Source organism: Raphanus sativus, chromosome 6 (genome assembly GCF_000801105.2).
Source record: "Raphanus sativus cultivar WK10039 chromosome 6, ASM80110v3, whole genome shotgun sequence".
NCBI lineage: Eukaryota > Viridiplantae > Streptophyta > Magnoliopsida > Brassicales > Brassicaceae > Raphanus > Raphanus sativus.
Genome location: NC_079516.1, coordinates 52,078,658 through 52,095,369, shown reverse-complemented (window position 1 = coordinate 52,095,369; position 16,712 = coordinate 52,078,658). Strand labels below are relative to the sequence as shown.

The 16,712-nt window shown below is 36.3% G+C and overlaps 5 protein-coding genes across 7 annotated transcripts; 3 read left to right on the top strand and 2 right to left on the bottom strand.

The window, feature by feature from the left end:
* The first annotated feature begins 3,500 nt into the window (after nucleotides 1-3,500).
* On the top strand, nucleotides 3,501-5,119 carry LOC108813802 (60S ribosomal protein L7-3). 3 transcript variants are annotated; one of them, XM_018586460.2, is made up of 6 exons: nucleotides 3,501-3,588; nucleotides 3,877-4,055; nucleotides 4,150-4,247; nucleotides 4,330-4,387; nucleotides 4,489-4,568; nucleotides 4,642-5,119. In XM_018586460.2, exons 2-6 carry the CDS (start codon nucleotides 3,882-3,884, stop codon nucleotides 4,958-4,960), a joined length of 729 nt encoding a protein of 242 aa, XP_018441962.1. In that variant the 5' UTR covers nucleotides 3,501-3,588; nucleotides 3,877-3,881; the 3' UTR covers nucleotides 4,961-5,119. The 3 variants fall into 3 exon arrangements, with proteins under 3 accessions (XP_018441962.1, XP_056845082.1, XP_018441961.1); XM_056989102.1 differs by having other exon boundaries at nucleotides 4,489-4,572; nucleotides 4,646-5,119; XM_018586459.2 differs by lacking the exon at nucleotides 3,501-3,588 and adding an exon at nucleotides 3,657-3,675.
* Nucleotides 5,120-5,160: 41 nt separating this feature from the next.
* Nucleotides 5,161-8,026, bottom strand: LOC108832866 (guanosine nucleotide diphosphate dissociation inhibitor 1). The gene is made up of 13 exons (XM_056989101.1): nucleotides 7,809-8,026; nucleotides 7,632-7,694; nucleotides 7,456-7,539; nucleotides 7,266-7,373; nucleotides 7,000-7,172; nucleotides 6,802-6,913; nucleotides 6,637-6,717; nucleotides 6,484-6,546; nucleotides 6,293-6,394; nucleotides 6,096-6,220; nucleotides 5,670-5,880; nucleotides 5,511-5,585; nucleotides 5,161-5,407 (listed from the first exon to the last, which is right to left on the bottom strand). The coding sequence occupies exons 1-13, from the start codon at nucleotides 7,893-7,895 to the stop codon at nucleotides 5,357-5,359; spliced, it is 1,335 nt and encodes a 444-aa protein (XP_056845081.1). The 5' UTR covers nucleotides 7,896-8,026; the 3' UTR covers nucleotides 5,161-5,356.
* Nucleotides 8,027-8,466: 440 nt separating this feature from the next.
* On the top strand, nucleotides 8,467-9,512 carry LOC130495878 (uncharacterized). Its single transcript, XM_056987453.1, has 2 exons — nucleotides 8,467-8,475; nucleotides 8,790-9,512. The coding sequence occupies exons 1-2, from the start codon at nucleotides 8,467-8,469 to the stop codon at nucleotides 9,510-9,512; spliced, it is 732 nt and encodes a 243-aa protein (XP_056843433.1).
* A 117-nt stretch (nucleotides 9,513-9,629) lies between these two features.
* On the top strand, nucleotides 9,630-12,480 carry LOC108812967 (ankyrin repeat protein SKIP35). The gene is made up of 4 exons (XM_018585372.2): nucleotides 9,630-9,736; nucleotides 9,846-10,716; nucleotides 10,865-11,297; nucleotides 11,366-12,480. Exons 2-4 carry the CDS (start codon nucleotides 10,157-10,159, stop codon nucleotides 12,188-12,190), a joined length of 1,818 nt encoding a protein of 605 aa, XP_018440874.2. The 5' UTR covers nucleotides 9,630-9,736; nucleotides 9,846-10,156; the 3' UTR covers nucleotides 12,191-12,480.
* A 349-nt stretch (nucleotides 12,481-12,829) lies between these two features.
* On the bottom strand, nucleotides 12,830-13,695 carry LOC108809460 (ARGOS-like protein). The gene has a single exon (XM_018581600.2). The coding sequence runs from the start codon at nucleotides 13,393-13,395 to the stop codon at nucleotides 12,985-12,987; it is 411 nt and encodes a 136-aa protein (XP_018437102.2). The 5' UTR covers nucleotides 13,396-13,695; the 3' UTR covers nucleotides 12,830-12,984.
* Between the last annotated feature and the right edge of the window lie 3,017 nt (nucleotides 13,696-16,712).

Sequence of the window (16,712 nt, the reverse complement as noted above, 5' to 3'; positions counted from 1 at the left end):
ATATTGATAAAGTTCAGGAAGACCAGTTACCTTTGTATTAAGAAAAATTATTTTAAATGTAAGAAAGCCAGCAGGATTCTAGAAGCTTTACAAGGACAGATAATACTAGTATACGATACTGTAATAAAAAGTGAGTCGTGTTCACTGACGCAACCGACAACCGATATATCTTTGAACATATAATGAGCTTTATCATAATTTAAATTACATCTTCATATCCATTCTGCATGGAGCACGCACTATCAAACAAATTCTTCAACGAATAGTCCATATGTTCAATTGTTAAGAGTTTTAAGATATCATCTCGTGTTTGTAAATGTATTAGCTTATAGAATGTTTGAATGTTGTGAGTCGTGTTCACTGACGCAACCGTCATCCGATATATCTTTGAACGTATTAACATATATATAGAATGTTGCGAGGGAAGAAGTTACATTATCTTTTTCAAAAAACGTTGCCAAAAAAAATCTTTTTCAAAAAACAAATAAAAAAAAAATTACATTATAGTCTTCTAGAAGGCCTCATGGATGCATTAGAATATTAGATTTGTTTATCTTCAGTACGGTGACACGTCGATTATGACATGCACGGGCGTAAAGGTACGTCTCGCGGATTTACAGCCTCACACAAGTCATCTCCTCTCAACGAAATAACAATGCCACATGAATTTCATGTCATATTATTAAACAACAAAAATGTTGAGGTGCGTACGTTAAAAATGGAAAAAGTGAAAATGTATACTTGATTTAGTCGCAAAACTTGTTGTTTATAGGTAATTAATTGAACTCATCTTTTTTTGAACATTTAATTGAACACATCTTGTACAATACAAAAATAATGTAGCTATAAGAAGAGAATATATATACCACTTGGCTCTTGCAAAAAGGGAAATATTTTCTTTTGTATACAGTGTACTTGCATGTGAATCATTATATAGCTAGATATTTTTATATATGGTTTCGTTTATATGAATATGCTGTGCTTCATTCTCACGATCAGTCTCATCATTATTACATTTCGTCCCATTATATTAATGGAATCCAAGAAAAATACAATTTACAGTACTTTTTGTTGATATTATGAAAATCTTTTTCGTCTTTTTCTTTGCGAATAAGCCCAGGGTAATCATAAGCCGGTGTCGGTATGCATCTAACTGTTACCTCACAACATGGTCAAACAATAGTTCAAAGATACTAATTCAAATATCAACCACAGAAACAATACTATTTAACATGTTTTAGTTTATGTTACAAAAAAAAGATTGTGGAGGACTAATTTTTTGGGTTTAAAACTCTCACCATAACATAGTAAAATCGAAATTACTATAACTTAGGGTAATATACATGCTTTAATTATTGGGAGCTTCGACCAAGTGGTAAGAAATGTTAGATGGCTGTTTTAGAGGAAGACTAAACTTGATCAGATAGATTCAAAACAGGTGATGTCCATATGGGGGATGCAGAGGTTGATGATGACTTAGAAAGATGTTCTTTAGTGGATCTTATTATATATGTGATTTTCGTAAGTGTTATCATATTGGTTTTTAGCTATTGAACCAAAATGAAATCAGTGGACGTGTATGAGAAAGGAAAATAATAATGGGGTCGGCCATTGATAAGAGCTGGGTCCATTGTTCTTACATTATTGGTCTTTTTCTTTTGTCAACTGTCCTTTATAATTGTTTTTTTTTTTTGAGAAAACTGTCCTTTATAATTGTTATATCACATACTAGTATGTAATTTTCTCTCTGTCGTCTTCTGTATTTTGAATCATCAACAATATTTTTTTATTTTTTGGTAAAATAAAGATTCCAAGCAAAACATCCCCATCAACAATAATTGTCGAGTGAAAACAGAACAATCCTCGAGTCGCCGTCGTAGCTATTCTAGTCACGTAGATTTTATTGGCATAGTGTATTAGTGTGTATCGTTTCGGTTCACATATTTTTCTACTACCTATTCTTATCAATAATTAGCCTAAAAAATAGCCTTGGCAATAGTGTCAAGGGAGACAACTCCTGCAACTATTTTTTTGTCGTCAAAGAAATGTACTATTAGTCTTAGTCTAGACATAACCCAACAAAACATGCATTAATTTTGCCGCGTAAATTTTTAAAACTAATATACATAAAACTTTGAAAATATTAAAAAATGCTTTACAAAATTCTTGCTAAATATCTATGACCTCCCAACACCCCGTCTTGAGTCTATTAGTGAAAAAGTTCACGACGATAGCAATAGTTTTACTGTAAAACTCTGAAATCAGTACGCAGTCAAATTAGAGGCTGTTGTGGTTTTTTCTTCAATAAAGGTTAATTGATTTATAATCATCTGATAGACATATTATATATTGGGCTTATTTACAAAATAGCCATTCAAAATGAAATTAAGTAGATGGTAATGATTTTGATAAAATGAAAAATCTAACATTTACACCTAAAATAAGCTTATTATATCTTTCCCATTTGCAATTATCCGATAAACATGTATTCTATCTCATGACATATCACAAATAATATATGTTCAGAAATGATTTAAAACTATTCCATATGACAGAAAGAGAAGACATTTATGGTATACATTTATTGACCGCATATAAATACAGTGCCAAGACAATTTTGTACGTTAAAGGGCAAAAGTAGAATTATTATCCAAATGACACGTTGTGTACGAGTGTACTAAGGTAAATTAGACATTTAATTAATTAGTATTTTTCAGTATCATGCTACGATCCAATTTTCCTATTATATTAGTATTTTAAAATAAAAATTAATAGTTAAAAAGGAGAAGAGTAGGATAAGGGTTCTAGAAAAGCATTGATATTTTTACTTCCTTTTTGATGGGTTGTCTTCTTCATGGGGAGGAAAGAAGTGGGCAAGCACGTATCGTATCGACGTTTTTCTTTTCCTTTTTTTACACGTCTTTCTTCTTTCTTGCTTTACGGTTACTAAAGTTTTTCTAGAAGACCATATGTGTAACTAAGTTAGTGTCAGAATATCAGCATGTTTTAAAATTAACTGTTTAAAAGTTAACTAACTTCTCTTTTTCTCATAAAAAAGTTAACTAACTTCTAATCTAGATAAATCTTATTTGATCTATTGTTTACCAAACAGCAAGCACATACTCATTCTTTAACCCAAAATCAGCCTCCAAATTTAATATTTCACATCGCAATATTGTATTCACCCTTGTGGGGGATGTAGTTCTTTGCACCATGGTTATATAAACTCTTTTTAGTCAATAGATAAATAACTTCTGACGGTAAGGAAAAAAAGGGAAAAACTTCGGATGGTAAAGAAAAAAATATAAGTGAAAGATTTCAAATTTTCAATTTGTAACCAAGCAAATCCTGTAAGAAACTACAAAACCGTATTTTTTGTTTCTGTCATATAATTTTACCACTCAAGGTATTTTACAATGGCTCACTTAAGTATGTAGGTGGATGTTGGGCCCAAATTAACCGAGGCCTAATGTTAGGCCCGTTAAACCAAAATAGGGTTAAGAATCAAAAACCCTAAACCCATTTTTTGACTCATTTGTCTTTCTTCTTCCCCTCCGCGCCGCGCTCTCTATCTCGCTTCCTCTCAAAGTAAGCTTCTTCGATCTTCCTCGTATTACTTCCGTCTCGAAACATAAGTGTTGTTGTCTTGTATCCAGCGGTAGCTCATTTTATTAGGTTTGTTCACGTTCCATTGTAGAAATCCAACGTAGTTATGGAACCGTGTGCGGTCTAGCTGATTTAAAATTAAACTACACTCTATGTCGTAGCTGTTTGGTTTTAGTCATTACATCAATGTTTCTGCTCTTTGTAATGCTCTCAAATGTTGTCTCTTTGGTTGGAAAGCTTATGTTTTTTTATTTTTATTTGTTATGTTAGGAGAAATGGCTGAATCCAAGGTGGTGGTTCCAGAGTCTGTGCTAAAGAAGATCAAGAGGGAAGAGGAATGGGCATTGACCAAGAAACAGGAAGCTGCAGCTGCTAAGAAGAAGAGTGTTGAGACCAGGAAGCTTATCTTCAAAAGAGCTGAGCAATACGCTAAAGAATACGCCGAGAAGGTTATATTCCCTTTGCTAATTAAGATTGCCTTTTCCTCTGTTGATGGTTGTACTAACGAATAGAGTCTCTTTTCTTTTCCTTTCCATTGTGTAGGACAATGAGTTGATCCGTTTGAAGCGTGAGGCTAAGTTGAAAGGAGGGTTCTATGTTGACCCTGAGGCTAAATTGCTCTTTATCATTCGTATCCGTGGGTAATGTTGTGCTTCTCTTACAGAAGTATATGTTCCAAAACAGTTTCTGTTGTTTACTTACCTGAATTGTTATGTTATACAGAATCAACGCTATTGACCCAAAAACCAAGAAGATTCTTCAGCTCTTGCGTTTGAGACAAGTAAGTCTGAAAGTCTCCTAATTTCATCTAGTTAGTCTTAGGCATCATCATATGATTTCCACTGATGTATTATCTTCAAACTGTGGTATACGTTTGTGCAGATCTTCAATGGCGTGTTCCTTAAGGTGAACAAGGCAACAATCAACATGTTGCGTCGTGTTGAGCCTTACGTTACTTACGGGTATCTCATCTCAATCTCTCTCTTTACTTATCTATATAGAATATGCTCTAAGTTATATCATCTGGTGGTGCAGATACCCGAACTTGAAGAGTGTGAAGGAGCTAATCTACAAGAGGGGTTTTGGAAAGCTGAACCACCAGAGGATAGCACTCACTGACAACTCCATAGTGAATGAAGCTCTAGGAAAGCACAACATCATCTGCGTCGAGGATCTGATCCACGAGATCATGACCGTTGGACCTCACTTCAAGGAAGCCAACAACTTCCTTTGGCCATTCCAGTTGAAGGCACCACTCGGTGGCCTCAAGAAGAAGAGAAACCACTACGTTGAAGGTGGTGATGCTGGAAACAGAGAGAACTTCATCAACGAGCTTGTCAGGAGGATGAACTGATGAATGCCTCCATTCTTTTATCTTCCCCATTTCATAGTTTTTTTTTGTTTGGATCTGAGCGTTTTGTTTTGACCGTGTAATCTTAGTCGAATATAGGCTTTGATTAAATAAACTTTGTTTTGCTTTCTATATTCAATGTTGATCACATATTTGAGTTTAGCTCCCTGACTAGTGATCAACATACGGTTAACACACCTGACAATTACAAGAGCACTTCTTACATAAGCCACTGCAACAGACACTGTTATAACCGGGAACATGATGAGATCAATCTGATTTCGAGTTTAAACAGACAACATGAAGGGGAACAAGTGAGAACGTTTAAGATGAGACAAAGACAACCAGTACATCAAGTTTTTTTTACTAGAGAGGAAGAGAGCTTTGCATTATTCTCCATCATTCCTCTGCAGCACTAGCTGCGTTAAGGTCCACACTTAGATCCAGTTCCTGCAACACAAAACAACACAAAAGGTGATCACTTCCAGCTCGCAGTACATGTGGGGGTTGTTAATGAACAAACCAAACATTTCTAAGAATCTGAGTGTATTACCTTTCCCGTGATCAATTTATACATGTTCAACACATCAACAACAGTTGTATCGAAATGTGTTGTAGCATCATAACTCTGTTTAAGACATGAATAAAAAAATTACTTAATAAACAACCAAGTTTAAAATGCTCGCAAAAAGGGCATAACAAGTGAACAAACCGTTGATATGAAGCAGTTGTCCAAAGTGGGTTCGTTGACAGGCTCGTATCTATCATAGATGTCAAAGAACAACTCATCAACTTGACCAAGAAGGTCAATTCCAGGCTTCAGCTCGGTTTGAGGGTTATCAGTCTCTGCGTCTGTTGACACAAATGCTATGAATTTCCCCTTGGGAGCAACGTTGTGGGAATACGAACAACAGAAGACATACCTGTCAATTTACAACCAAGACGTTATCTATCATTAGCCGAGAAACAAACATTTCAATCGACCTTCAAGTGTAATCAAGAGATAAGGTATCCCAGCAAGCTCAAGACATAATCAGATAAAGCTTAGCTACCACAGCGAATAGTATATGGACCAGACAGTTTACTAAGACTCATTTACTTCTATCAGTGGAACAAGTGGATGAATAAGAGAACTCACATGTCTGATTTGCGACCCAATTGCTTTTGAGGTAGGATGACTTGCACCGAGTGAGAATCATTGGTGTTTGGAATAGGGTGGCTCATAATGGCAATCGCCCTAGCAACCTTGCCAATCTTCCTCACCTGTTTTGAATAGGATTATTAAACTGTCAGTGTAAAGTTTCAACAAATCTATAATGGTTGTCAGTTCATTACCTTGTTGGGCAGGTATGAAGGATCGCAGACAACTTTCTTGCATTTGGCAGTCTCTCCCTCAGACGTAACACCCATAACCTTACCTTCCTCATCGAACTCTACCTGTTATAAATAGTAACAACAGTTTCATGGCTGTCACAAGTTTTCCTTTTGTAAGAAGCAGAGACAGACACGCAAATATGAGGACATACCTTGCACTCAGGTTTATTCAACATGTATGTCCCACCATAGACAGCACTAAGTCGTGCAAATGCCTGAAACAAAGTAAAGTTCAAAGAGAATCCAAAACATAAAAAATAGTTGCACCAACCAAAACGAAGCCACGTATTATTAAAAGAAAAAACCTGAGGCAATTCACCCAACCCATAGAGAGGATAAATATATGGTGAACCTCCTTGGAAACGTGCAAGGGACTCTGCGTAGAGCTGATAAATAAAAATTCAAGCAACAGTGTCAAAAATAAGACAAGGGTGTCCAAAATTTAAAGGGGTCACGAGAGCAGTGTTTACCTTCATTCTCATCACAGTATCATAAGCAGGTTGATGGAGATGGCTATCATTACTGTGAAGTGCCACAGCATGACCAATAAAGTCAATAGTGTTTTCATCAAGACCGAATTTCCTGTCAAAAAAACATTATCAAATAAATTAGCAGCAGATTAGTCTTAAATCAGATTACTGACAAATAATAGAACATGAGCTGCTTACGCAATCAACTCCTTGGTAGTGACTCTCTTCAAATCAACTCCATCATGTGTTTTAGGATCCTTCTCATCATACTCCTGAACATAGCTGAAGAACTTTCCAGCACGACGTTTCTCAAAAATACCCATAAGAGGAGATTTGAGAGCCTCCATTGGAGTTGCTGGCACCTTTTGAACCTGTAAGATTTATTATTATCAAACAGTTAAAAAAAAATGCAAAAAAAAAAAACTACATCAAAGCACTTCTGTGGAAAAAGCTAATCTTGTTACCTTGCCTTTGACGAAGACATAGCTCCCATCAACAGCCTTAAAAGACAGGTACTTGGTCACATCGGTATGAATGAGGACGCGAACAAGCTTGCCATTCGCCATCATAAACTGATCAACCAGATAGAAAGATAAACACTTTTAGTATTAGTAGTACAATGAAGGTAGAAAAGAAGTAGACTAATATCAAAACCTTGGGCATCATGTCAACATTGTAGTCTCTGCTAGAGCCTAAATGAGCAGGAGCCTTATCTTCTCCTCTAAACTTCTTCCACAGCTGTTAAAAGAAAAACATCATCAGTAACACAAGCTAATGACAGAGAAAAAAAAACTAATCTTTAAACATAAAAAAGCAGAGAATATTTTGACCTGATTGAGATTGAGTGATGTTGACTCTCCACCGTAATAGTCATTCCTGTCCATGTGAAGTACCTATTTGAACAAACAAACAAAAAACCACATCTTTAGCTAAGTGAAGACAAGAGATTGGAGATAAAGTAGTAATCAGCGAGATCCATCCGTTGAATCAAAGAAAGGGAGAGAGACCTTGATACCATCGACGGAGAGGAGACCACTGAGGATGCACTCCTTGAGACCAGTACCGAGAACGATAACTTCGTACTCTTCATCCATGATGATGGCTGATGATCTGCTAAAGAAAGATTGACTTTGTTTTTTTGGTAGGAGGAAGGAGGCAAGACCGTCTAGAGAGATCGGCGGTGTGATGACGTGACGTCTATAAAAATACAGAGATATGCTTTGCTTTGTTCAATTACTTTCGAATAAATAAAATCTTCTTTTAGTTTTTTCTTTTTCTCATTTTTTTATTTTTGTTATTGATTAATTACTGGACTGTACTGCAACTATTTTATCTTTGAAAAATACCTTACAATAACTCAAATGTTATTACGAAAATAATTCATAAGAAAAAGAAAATAATAATTAAAATAAATTTTATTAAAGAACAAAATTTACATATATATTTCTAAATTTAATTAGTATTTTTTGGAGATATAGTTTAGAGCCTAAGATTTTGATTTAGAATTATAATATAGAATTTGAAATTTAGAATATATAAAATTTAAAATAAATAATTTAGTAATATCTATTTATATTGAATAAAACATATTTTAATCATTTTCTTCTTTATAAACTATTGTGGTTATAAGAATCTTTAAAAATTAATTTAAGAGATTTACCCCTTATGAAAAATGTGAATTGACTTTTTGTAATGTCATTGTCCAAACAGCTGATTTTAATACCTACTAATAATTCAACTTGCATTTTTCTAAAACAATCGAGTTTTCTAAGGTTAGTAACCCAATTGATTAATCCAAAAAGACAAGTTTGCTTAGAGGCAACCAGGAAATGAAAATAAAGACAATGTCATCTATGACTATGTTACAAAAAAAGAAGACAATGTCATCTAATTATTATTTAAAAATAAATTCTAAAACAGTGTTTCTTCTTGTAAACATTTGTTATTACACAACACACATCTTTCTTCATTGCCCTTTTGCGAAACAGGTCTGGAGCTTGATCCCACTAAAGACGACCTTTGACCCTGACCTCTTCCACTCCTTCGTAGTTGCGGTGGAAAGTCTAACTCCTTTGACTTGTCTCCCACCGTGTGGATCTCCTGGGGATGTGTTTTCTTGGGTTTGTTGGTGCTTGTGGACCACGAGAAACCAGCTTCTATTCGAAGCTCGCCCGGCCTCAGCTCAGATCACAGCTACAAAAGCTCTTACGAATGCGCTGGAATGGTCACAGGCGCAAGTTCCTCTCACCGACGCCTCAAAGGATACTCAGATCGCAGTAACCCTACATTCGATTCCGGCCGACACAGTTACTTGCAGAACGGATGCGGCCTGGAAGAAGGAAACTTCAGAAGCGGGACTGGCATGGATCTTCGACTCTTGCTCTTCGTTGACTGCCTCCGATGGTTGCCAATATCAATCACGAGTCTCCTATGTTCTCATGGCTGAAGGGTTAGCGGTTAGGGAAGCTCTATCCCACGCTCAACACATCGGCATCACCAAAATCTGGATTAAATCAGATTCTCTCTCGCTTGTAAAAGCGATCAATTCGATCTCAAAGCCGAGGATGCTCTACGGAGTATTATCGGACATCAAATCCCTTTCATCTTCCTTTGGTTTTTGTTGTTTCTCTCATATTCCAAGACTTGAGAATGGGCTTGCTGATGGACTAGCAAAAGCTTGTCTCTCCAATGTTGTAACCACTTGGGCCTGAGGCCACATGTTTTTCAATTAAATGGTTGTTAAAAAAAAAAAAAAAAATTGGTTATTACAAATCTGAAAGTGGAAAAACAAATTTATTTATAGTCATTTATAGCAATAAAAAAATATTTTCATATATATAACAATTAAAGAAAAATAAAAATATAGAAGTCAGACAGAACTCGAGGGCAAAGGCACAAGGGTTCCTCTCGACCTCTCAATGAAAATCTCGTCCAGGTTCCTTCCTCATCATCCTCTACCTGTTAGATTCACGATTGGTTGTTTCTAAAGTTTGTTCCTTTTTTTGCAAATGCTGTAACCATTTCTCTTCTTCTCCCTCTTTTAGGGTTTGTTCTTGATTCACCTGAGAAACGCGTCGAGGATTTGACCCACGATGACAGCTTCCGGATTCGGGCATGTGGGTCACTGCTGGTTTTTGGTTTAAGGCTTCAAGTTTTTAGCTTTTGCCTGGAAAAGTTCTGACCTTTATCGCTCTTTGGATCAATCTAGAGTTGGCAGATTGTGCAAGTGGATACAAAGCTTGAGTCTTTTTTTTCTGCTTTTGGAATTGAGGAAGGGATATGGTATAGAGATTTATTGTTATTCTCTGCTTAGCTTTTTTGGGAGAAAGAAGTTTTTGGGTTCTTGAGGTTTTTGATGGAGAAGGAGAGCGATGATGGGTTATACCCTGATGAGCCTTTTGGTTCCGAGGAGATCACTGCTCAGTCTTCAATGGAAGACTTGCAGGAGGACTTCACGGTTGAGAAAGGTGAAGGGAGTGGTGGTGTTGTTTTCGCCAGAGAGGCACCTTGCAGTGCAAAGAAACTAAAGTACAGTGGTGATGATGTTGATGTTCTTCTGGAGAAGGGGAGTGTAGGGAAAGAGAAGAAGCTTAACAGACAGGACAGAATCGAATTGGGACGACTCTTCCAAGGTGCTGTTAGCTCTCAGGACTGGGAACTCTCCGAGAGGATGATTGGTTTGGCTGATCTACAGACTTTGAATGATCTCTTGTGTATTAGTCTAGATTCTATTTGGTTCTTGACCACTGAGGGAGAGTTAGAGGGTATCACTGGATTGATTGGGAAGATCATATGTCATGGTGCTCATGACTATACTAGAGCTACACTCAGAACTTCATTTCTTGCTTCATGTGTTTCATCTTGTCAGAGCAGGACAGTGAGTCTTTCTGATAGTGTAGCTGTAATGGCTCAAAGGTACGCTTAGAGTTTGCTTATTTTGTTTAGATCTTATACATATCTCTTATCCAGGTTACATTGGGTTAGCTAGGAAGGGTGGTGAGAGTGAGACACCCTTCCTTTATAAATCCATTTTTGTTTTTTTGTTTCATCTCGGCTTATCCAGGTTACATGAGCGTCTTCAAGAGTGTAACGGTGATGAGGTTCTTAAAGCAGAAGCAAGTACCAAAGTTCAGAAGTTTACTGAATGGGCCCTCAAATGCATAGGTTTCCACTCTCGTTGCCATGGCGCTAGAAATAAAGCTGGCCAGGACTCTGCTGCAGAGATCCAACTCCAGCTTTCTGCTTTCAAGACGTTCTTAGATCTTGCAGGAAACCATCTGACAGGAAAGGATTTCACAGAAGCCTTTGATGCAGCTTGTTTTCCACTGACGCTGTTCTCTACCTCTTTTCATCCTGGCTGGGCTTCTGGAATCTCAGCTACTGTGGTACATGGATTGCTCGGTATGCTGGTGGAAGGAGGAGCAGATAACGTGAATCAGTGCTTTCTTGAAGCTTCTCGTTTTGGTAGCACAGAGCTTGTGCGCATCTTGTTGCAGGTAACTCACTCTCTTTGGCTAATGAGGTTTCTTTGTGCATTCTAACTTTATCTCTCTCTGTGGTGCAGATTGCTCAAAGGAATAGCTTAGACGTGGATGTTGACTTAGCATTGGGTTTTGCTTCCCACTATAGTAAGATTGAAACTATGGACTGCCTTGTGGAAGAAGGTCACGCCATGGCTTTCTTGGGTCCTTTGATGAGAGCAGCGGAGAGAGGTTGTATGCAAGTTGTGGAATGGTTTGTGAAAAGAGGCTGCCGTGAAATGGAGCTATGCTTGGCTCTCACAGCCGCCACTTCGAGCAGCCAGGTCGAGATCGCAGCTTATCTCCTTCCTCATGTACCAAGACCCGTCCTCACTGCTCTCAGCATCGAGATCCTCAAAGCAGCTGGTGAAAGAAGCGATGGTTCTCTCTACGGAGTAGAGTTTCTCCTCAAATCAGACTTCCTCGGTGATCCGGTAGCCACTTACTCAGTTGCAGACACCATTGCAAAGTCAGAAGACGAGTCTGTTCCTTCGGAGCTGAAAACGTTTCTCCAAGAACACTGGTCAGAGGCTGCATTCAGCCAAGGGTTGGAGGAAAGCCGCGAGAACTTCATGAACTTCATGAGGGTTTTGAAGATTGGCGAGTCTGCTATACGTCTGAAGGACCTCCCAGGTCCATTGAGAGTTGCAGTCGCTTACATGCCACTGTACAGAGAGTGTGTGAAAGCAGGAGGGAGTTTACTCTCACAGAGACTAAGGGGACAGCTCATTGAAGCGGTGAAGCAGCTTCAAGGCTTTGATGTGGTGGACACAGAGGAAGTATACAAAGGTCATCAGCATCATCAGCTCATGGCAGTGTTGGAGCATCACCTTCCGCTTTTTTTGGTCAAAGCTTCTTCTTCACACTGAGCAATAAATTGGATCCAGCACCTGAGTTATCCGGGTTTAACCTTTGCCCATTTCTTTAATTAAAAATAAGAACTAAATAAAACAAATCATATACCTCTAGAGATTTGGAACCGGATCCAGGGTTTGGATTATGATGAAAGGAGCTTTCTATGAAACTAACTTGCTATGAGAATGTCTTTGTCAAGTCTCTTAAACGGTTCCTAACCCATGGGAGAAGATGATATCCAAAACGTTTCTATAATATTATTATTACATCTAAAAAATAAATAAGACACAGTCTTGCTTCTGTCTCTGACTTTGTCTCCTATGATCAATGAATGTAAAATCTTTCACCTTTTACTCTACTCCCATCTTCAGACCATTATTGACTAAGTCATGCAATTGTATGGTAATAATCGGTAGGCGATAACTTACGTGATTTGTATAAGCCAAACAACTACGTGAATTTTTGGAGTCTAGGCAGATTATTTGGGATCTAAACAAATTGTTTTGATGAATTATAGTAATACATATACAAAAGAAAACTAGACAAACTTGTAAACTTATATTAATCTTGTTTATTTGATTTAACCGATTTACACTAATTTGGATTGAGTTAATTACACAAATTTAAATGAGTTAAACTAAACAGAATTCGGATTTTGATAATAATAATATTCCATAAAATAAAAAGTTTTACAAATGAAATATAGTTATACAAAATCTCTTCCTCTGGAACGTTTTTTTATGTAATGGAAAAAATTAACAAAACTAGACAAAACAGAAAGCGTTATGTTACATGTAAGAGCGTGTTGTTACATGTTTGGCATTAAAGAAGAAGAAGAAGGCATTAAAGCAAGAACCATAAGCAAAACCATAATCCCAATAGGAATGAGGAGCAGCATGAAGGGAGGAGGAGGCAATGGTGGAAGAATCAAGGGAAGGATCAAGAGAGATGCTGTGAGACCAACAAGAACAAGCACTGACTCTAAACTGAAGTAACTCGCCGTTATTAGCTTCCTCGGTCTGCTGCTCTGAGAGGACGACAATGTCCCGAAATGTTCTTGGTTACTCATCATAGGAGCTTGAGCTGATCCGCGGGAACTCCTGTCGTTTTGGTTATCTCTTCTCGTATCCATGTTTTTCTTGTTGTTGATGTTGGTCGAAGAATATTGGTGTTGAATGTTTACCATGTCGCTTTGTAGACTGGAGATTTCACGGCTCATCTAAAAGAGAAAGAGTTTCTTATTCTTGAGGGCTGGGAGAAGATTTTCTTGAGAAAGCAATAAAGTGTTAAGTTCTTAGAAATAAACTCCTTGAGCAAAGTTGGTGATATAGAGTTTGGTATAAAAGCTAGTAAGAAGATATCAAAGTGAAGAAGATGACAAGTTGCAATACAAAGAAAGCAAGGAGGAGATAAATACTTTGGGACTAGACTATAGAATCAGGAAAGAGAAGAAGGTTCAATGAATTTACAGATTTTCTTTTAGCAATAGTAATTTTTAAATAGAACTTACATTTTTAATTTAAATTTTTCTCCTTTTGGGCTGACAAGTGTTGCAAGCAAGTTGCTGATTCTTGAAGGTATGCAAAATTAAAAGTTTAGACTTCGAATGAATGTCATTCAACGGCCTCAGCCGCATTGCACCGAGTTAATAAAACAATTTTTTTTACGTATACCCATTTTTATATGTTTTTATTACTGTTAGAATTTACATTGTTAATATCCAGACCCTTCAAATACTTTGAGTCTCTTTCCATTTTCAAGATCACAATTGGTTCTTTTTCTCTAGACACTTTATCTGTCTTCCTTAAAGTTGGATATGAGGTAGGCGAGAATTTATTTTAGGTAAGCGTCTGCCTGAAGTGTAAATTTGAGTTTGCTTTTGGGGAATATTCAATGGTGTTTTAGTTAGACTAATCTAAGACTTTAACATTGTTATACTCTATTGTAGCCAGTTGACCAGAAAAAAAGTAGTGTTATTCCTTTGTGAGTTGTAGGCTTTATTTGTCTCTTATTATTTATGAGATTTTATAGTAATGGGTGGTGGTGGTACGAAAACAAATAAAATGTAAACCACTTGATGTTTTAGACAAACAAAAAGGCTTAGTTTCTTGATTTTGAAATGTGCTTGCGATATTTATGGCTTGATTGACCGTTCGACATGATCGTGATAACACACTTCATATGCAAGAAGATTAACCACTAAAATGCTACAAACAAATAATTAAACATTGACAAATATTATAAACTTTTGAAAGTGGTCACCTTAATCTGTGTTCTATATGCATTGTTTATTACAGTAATACCATTATCATTCAGGGTTGTAATCTATTGGAACTTTTTTTTGAAACAGTAATCTATTGAAACTATGGATGAAAAAAAACAAAGTAGAGATTCGATTTCATCTAATCATCTGCACTAGAGGTGGATTCAAGGGATAATAATGATTAATATATTGAATGTTGTGAAATTACCAATTTAATCTGACAAGATAAATTCAAAGAAAACTTATCAAAGAGTCTGTGTATATAAATTATATAGCTTCTGCGTAATAATAATGCTGTCTATGTTTATCGATATATTAGGACCCATATTGTTATATATATTATTTTCTTCAGCATTTCATATGGTGGATATATCATATTATCGTTTTCCTAGCGGGACAGTTGGTCTAGTATAGATATATATTTTTGGGTTTAATTTTTTCTAATCGTTAAACTTCTTTTTTGCTCGTATCATTTTGCAAATATTAATAGTTAAGACTAATGCGAATTTCTGCATTTTACATGATACATTTGGTTGCGTGATTAACGAGGGACAATGTCAATATGTTCTCGTAAGCAGTTCGTGTATGGCCTTTCGGGTATTAACCTATATTAACCAATCGAAAGGTTACCAATAACATTTCTTACTTTTCTAAATTTAATGAATCGCACACACTATACAACAACAAGACCAAACTATTAAATGACATCATTATTCTAATTGACACCAAACTGTAAAGACATCAAGACGTTACCCCGTCGTAAATAAAACAAAACTTAATCACCATACACTGATAAAATATGATGCATGCAGACTTGAAATCTTGTGAATAAATTAGTTTTAAAGAGTTACAAAATATTATATATCTTTCAGACTAAAAGATATCCAACTTATCTTGCGGATATTTACTTGATCCTATAGTTAGGATCGATCCGACACATTTGAGTAGTTGTGTACAGAGATCGAGCTCAATCACTTATCCAGATCGAAAAGATTTTTATTCGTAGGCAAAACCAAGAAAGATATATTATGTCAAAAAAAAACCAAGAAAGATATATTCATTTTTTAAAGGTGAACAAAACAACATGTTGATTATTATACAGAAGGGCTGTAGATTCTATTCGTATTAGTATAATTTTAAGAAATTAGAAAACAAATAAATGGTGGAAAGGGAAAGCTATTTAGAAATGGCAACCCATGAATGATTTGCATTGAACATCGCAAACCCTTCTTCTAAAGATTGCATGTCTAGTGGTTGTGGACCAGTTGCAACAACATTCAATAAAATATAACTACTTTATAGAACTATCATACAATTTTAATAATACGTATGCATTATTATCTCACTATCGAGTTTATATGACATGCCCACAGTTTCATCACATATTTTGAGTAATATTGATCGTATTTCCATAATATGAATATCCTTTGATTTCTTTCTGATAGTTCTACTTTCCGACTAGAGATATATTGAAATAGTATATAGTACTATATAAGATTAGCTAAAAACAAGGCCGGTTCTGAGCCAAGCCTATCAAAATATTTGTCTTAAGCTTTCAAAATTTTTGAAATTTTTTATATAGATAAAAGTTTCTAAATTTATAAAAAATAAAAATTTAGATTTCTAAAATTTTAAATTATCTTTTTACTCGTCTACGATCCTTAAAATTTTAAGGCCGGCCATGGCTAAAAACGTCAATGAAACAGTTAGATACCCAATGGTTTCAGAAAGGTATATAATATGGATGAAACGGCACATGTCAATATCACGTGGCTAGCTCGTTCCCATCGATTCAATGCATATCTCGACCAACTTGGCTTATTAATATTCCTCGTATAGCTCTTCAATCTTTTTCTTCTACGTTATACATTTTGAGTTTTTTTTCATACACATTACCTTTCTCTTCATCACCTAATCCATATATGATATAACCATTATATATTCGATAACTAATTGATAAAGTAATCTCTACAGTGCCATTCATAGACAAAGCAAAAGTATTTACGTCAGGGCGACCCTCTTTCTCCTTACCTGTTCATCTTGTGTACAGAAGTTCTATCGGGTCTCTGCAAACAAGCACAGAACAACGGCACACTTCAAGGAGTTAAGGTCGCCCGCAACTGCCCCCCAATCAACCACCTCCTCTTCGCGGATGACACTATGTTCTTTTGCAAATCCAACCCGACGAGCTGCACTGCCCTCGCTTCCGTCTTGTCTCGATATGAGCAGGCCTCGGGTCAGAGTATCAACTGCAACAAATCAGCCATCACCTT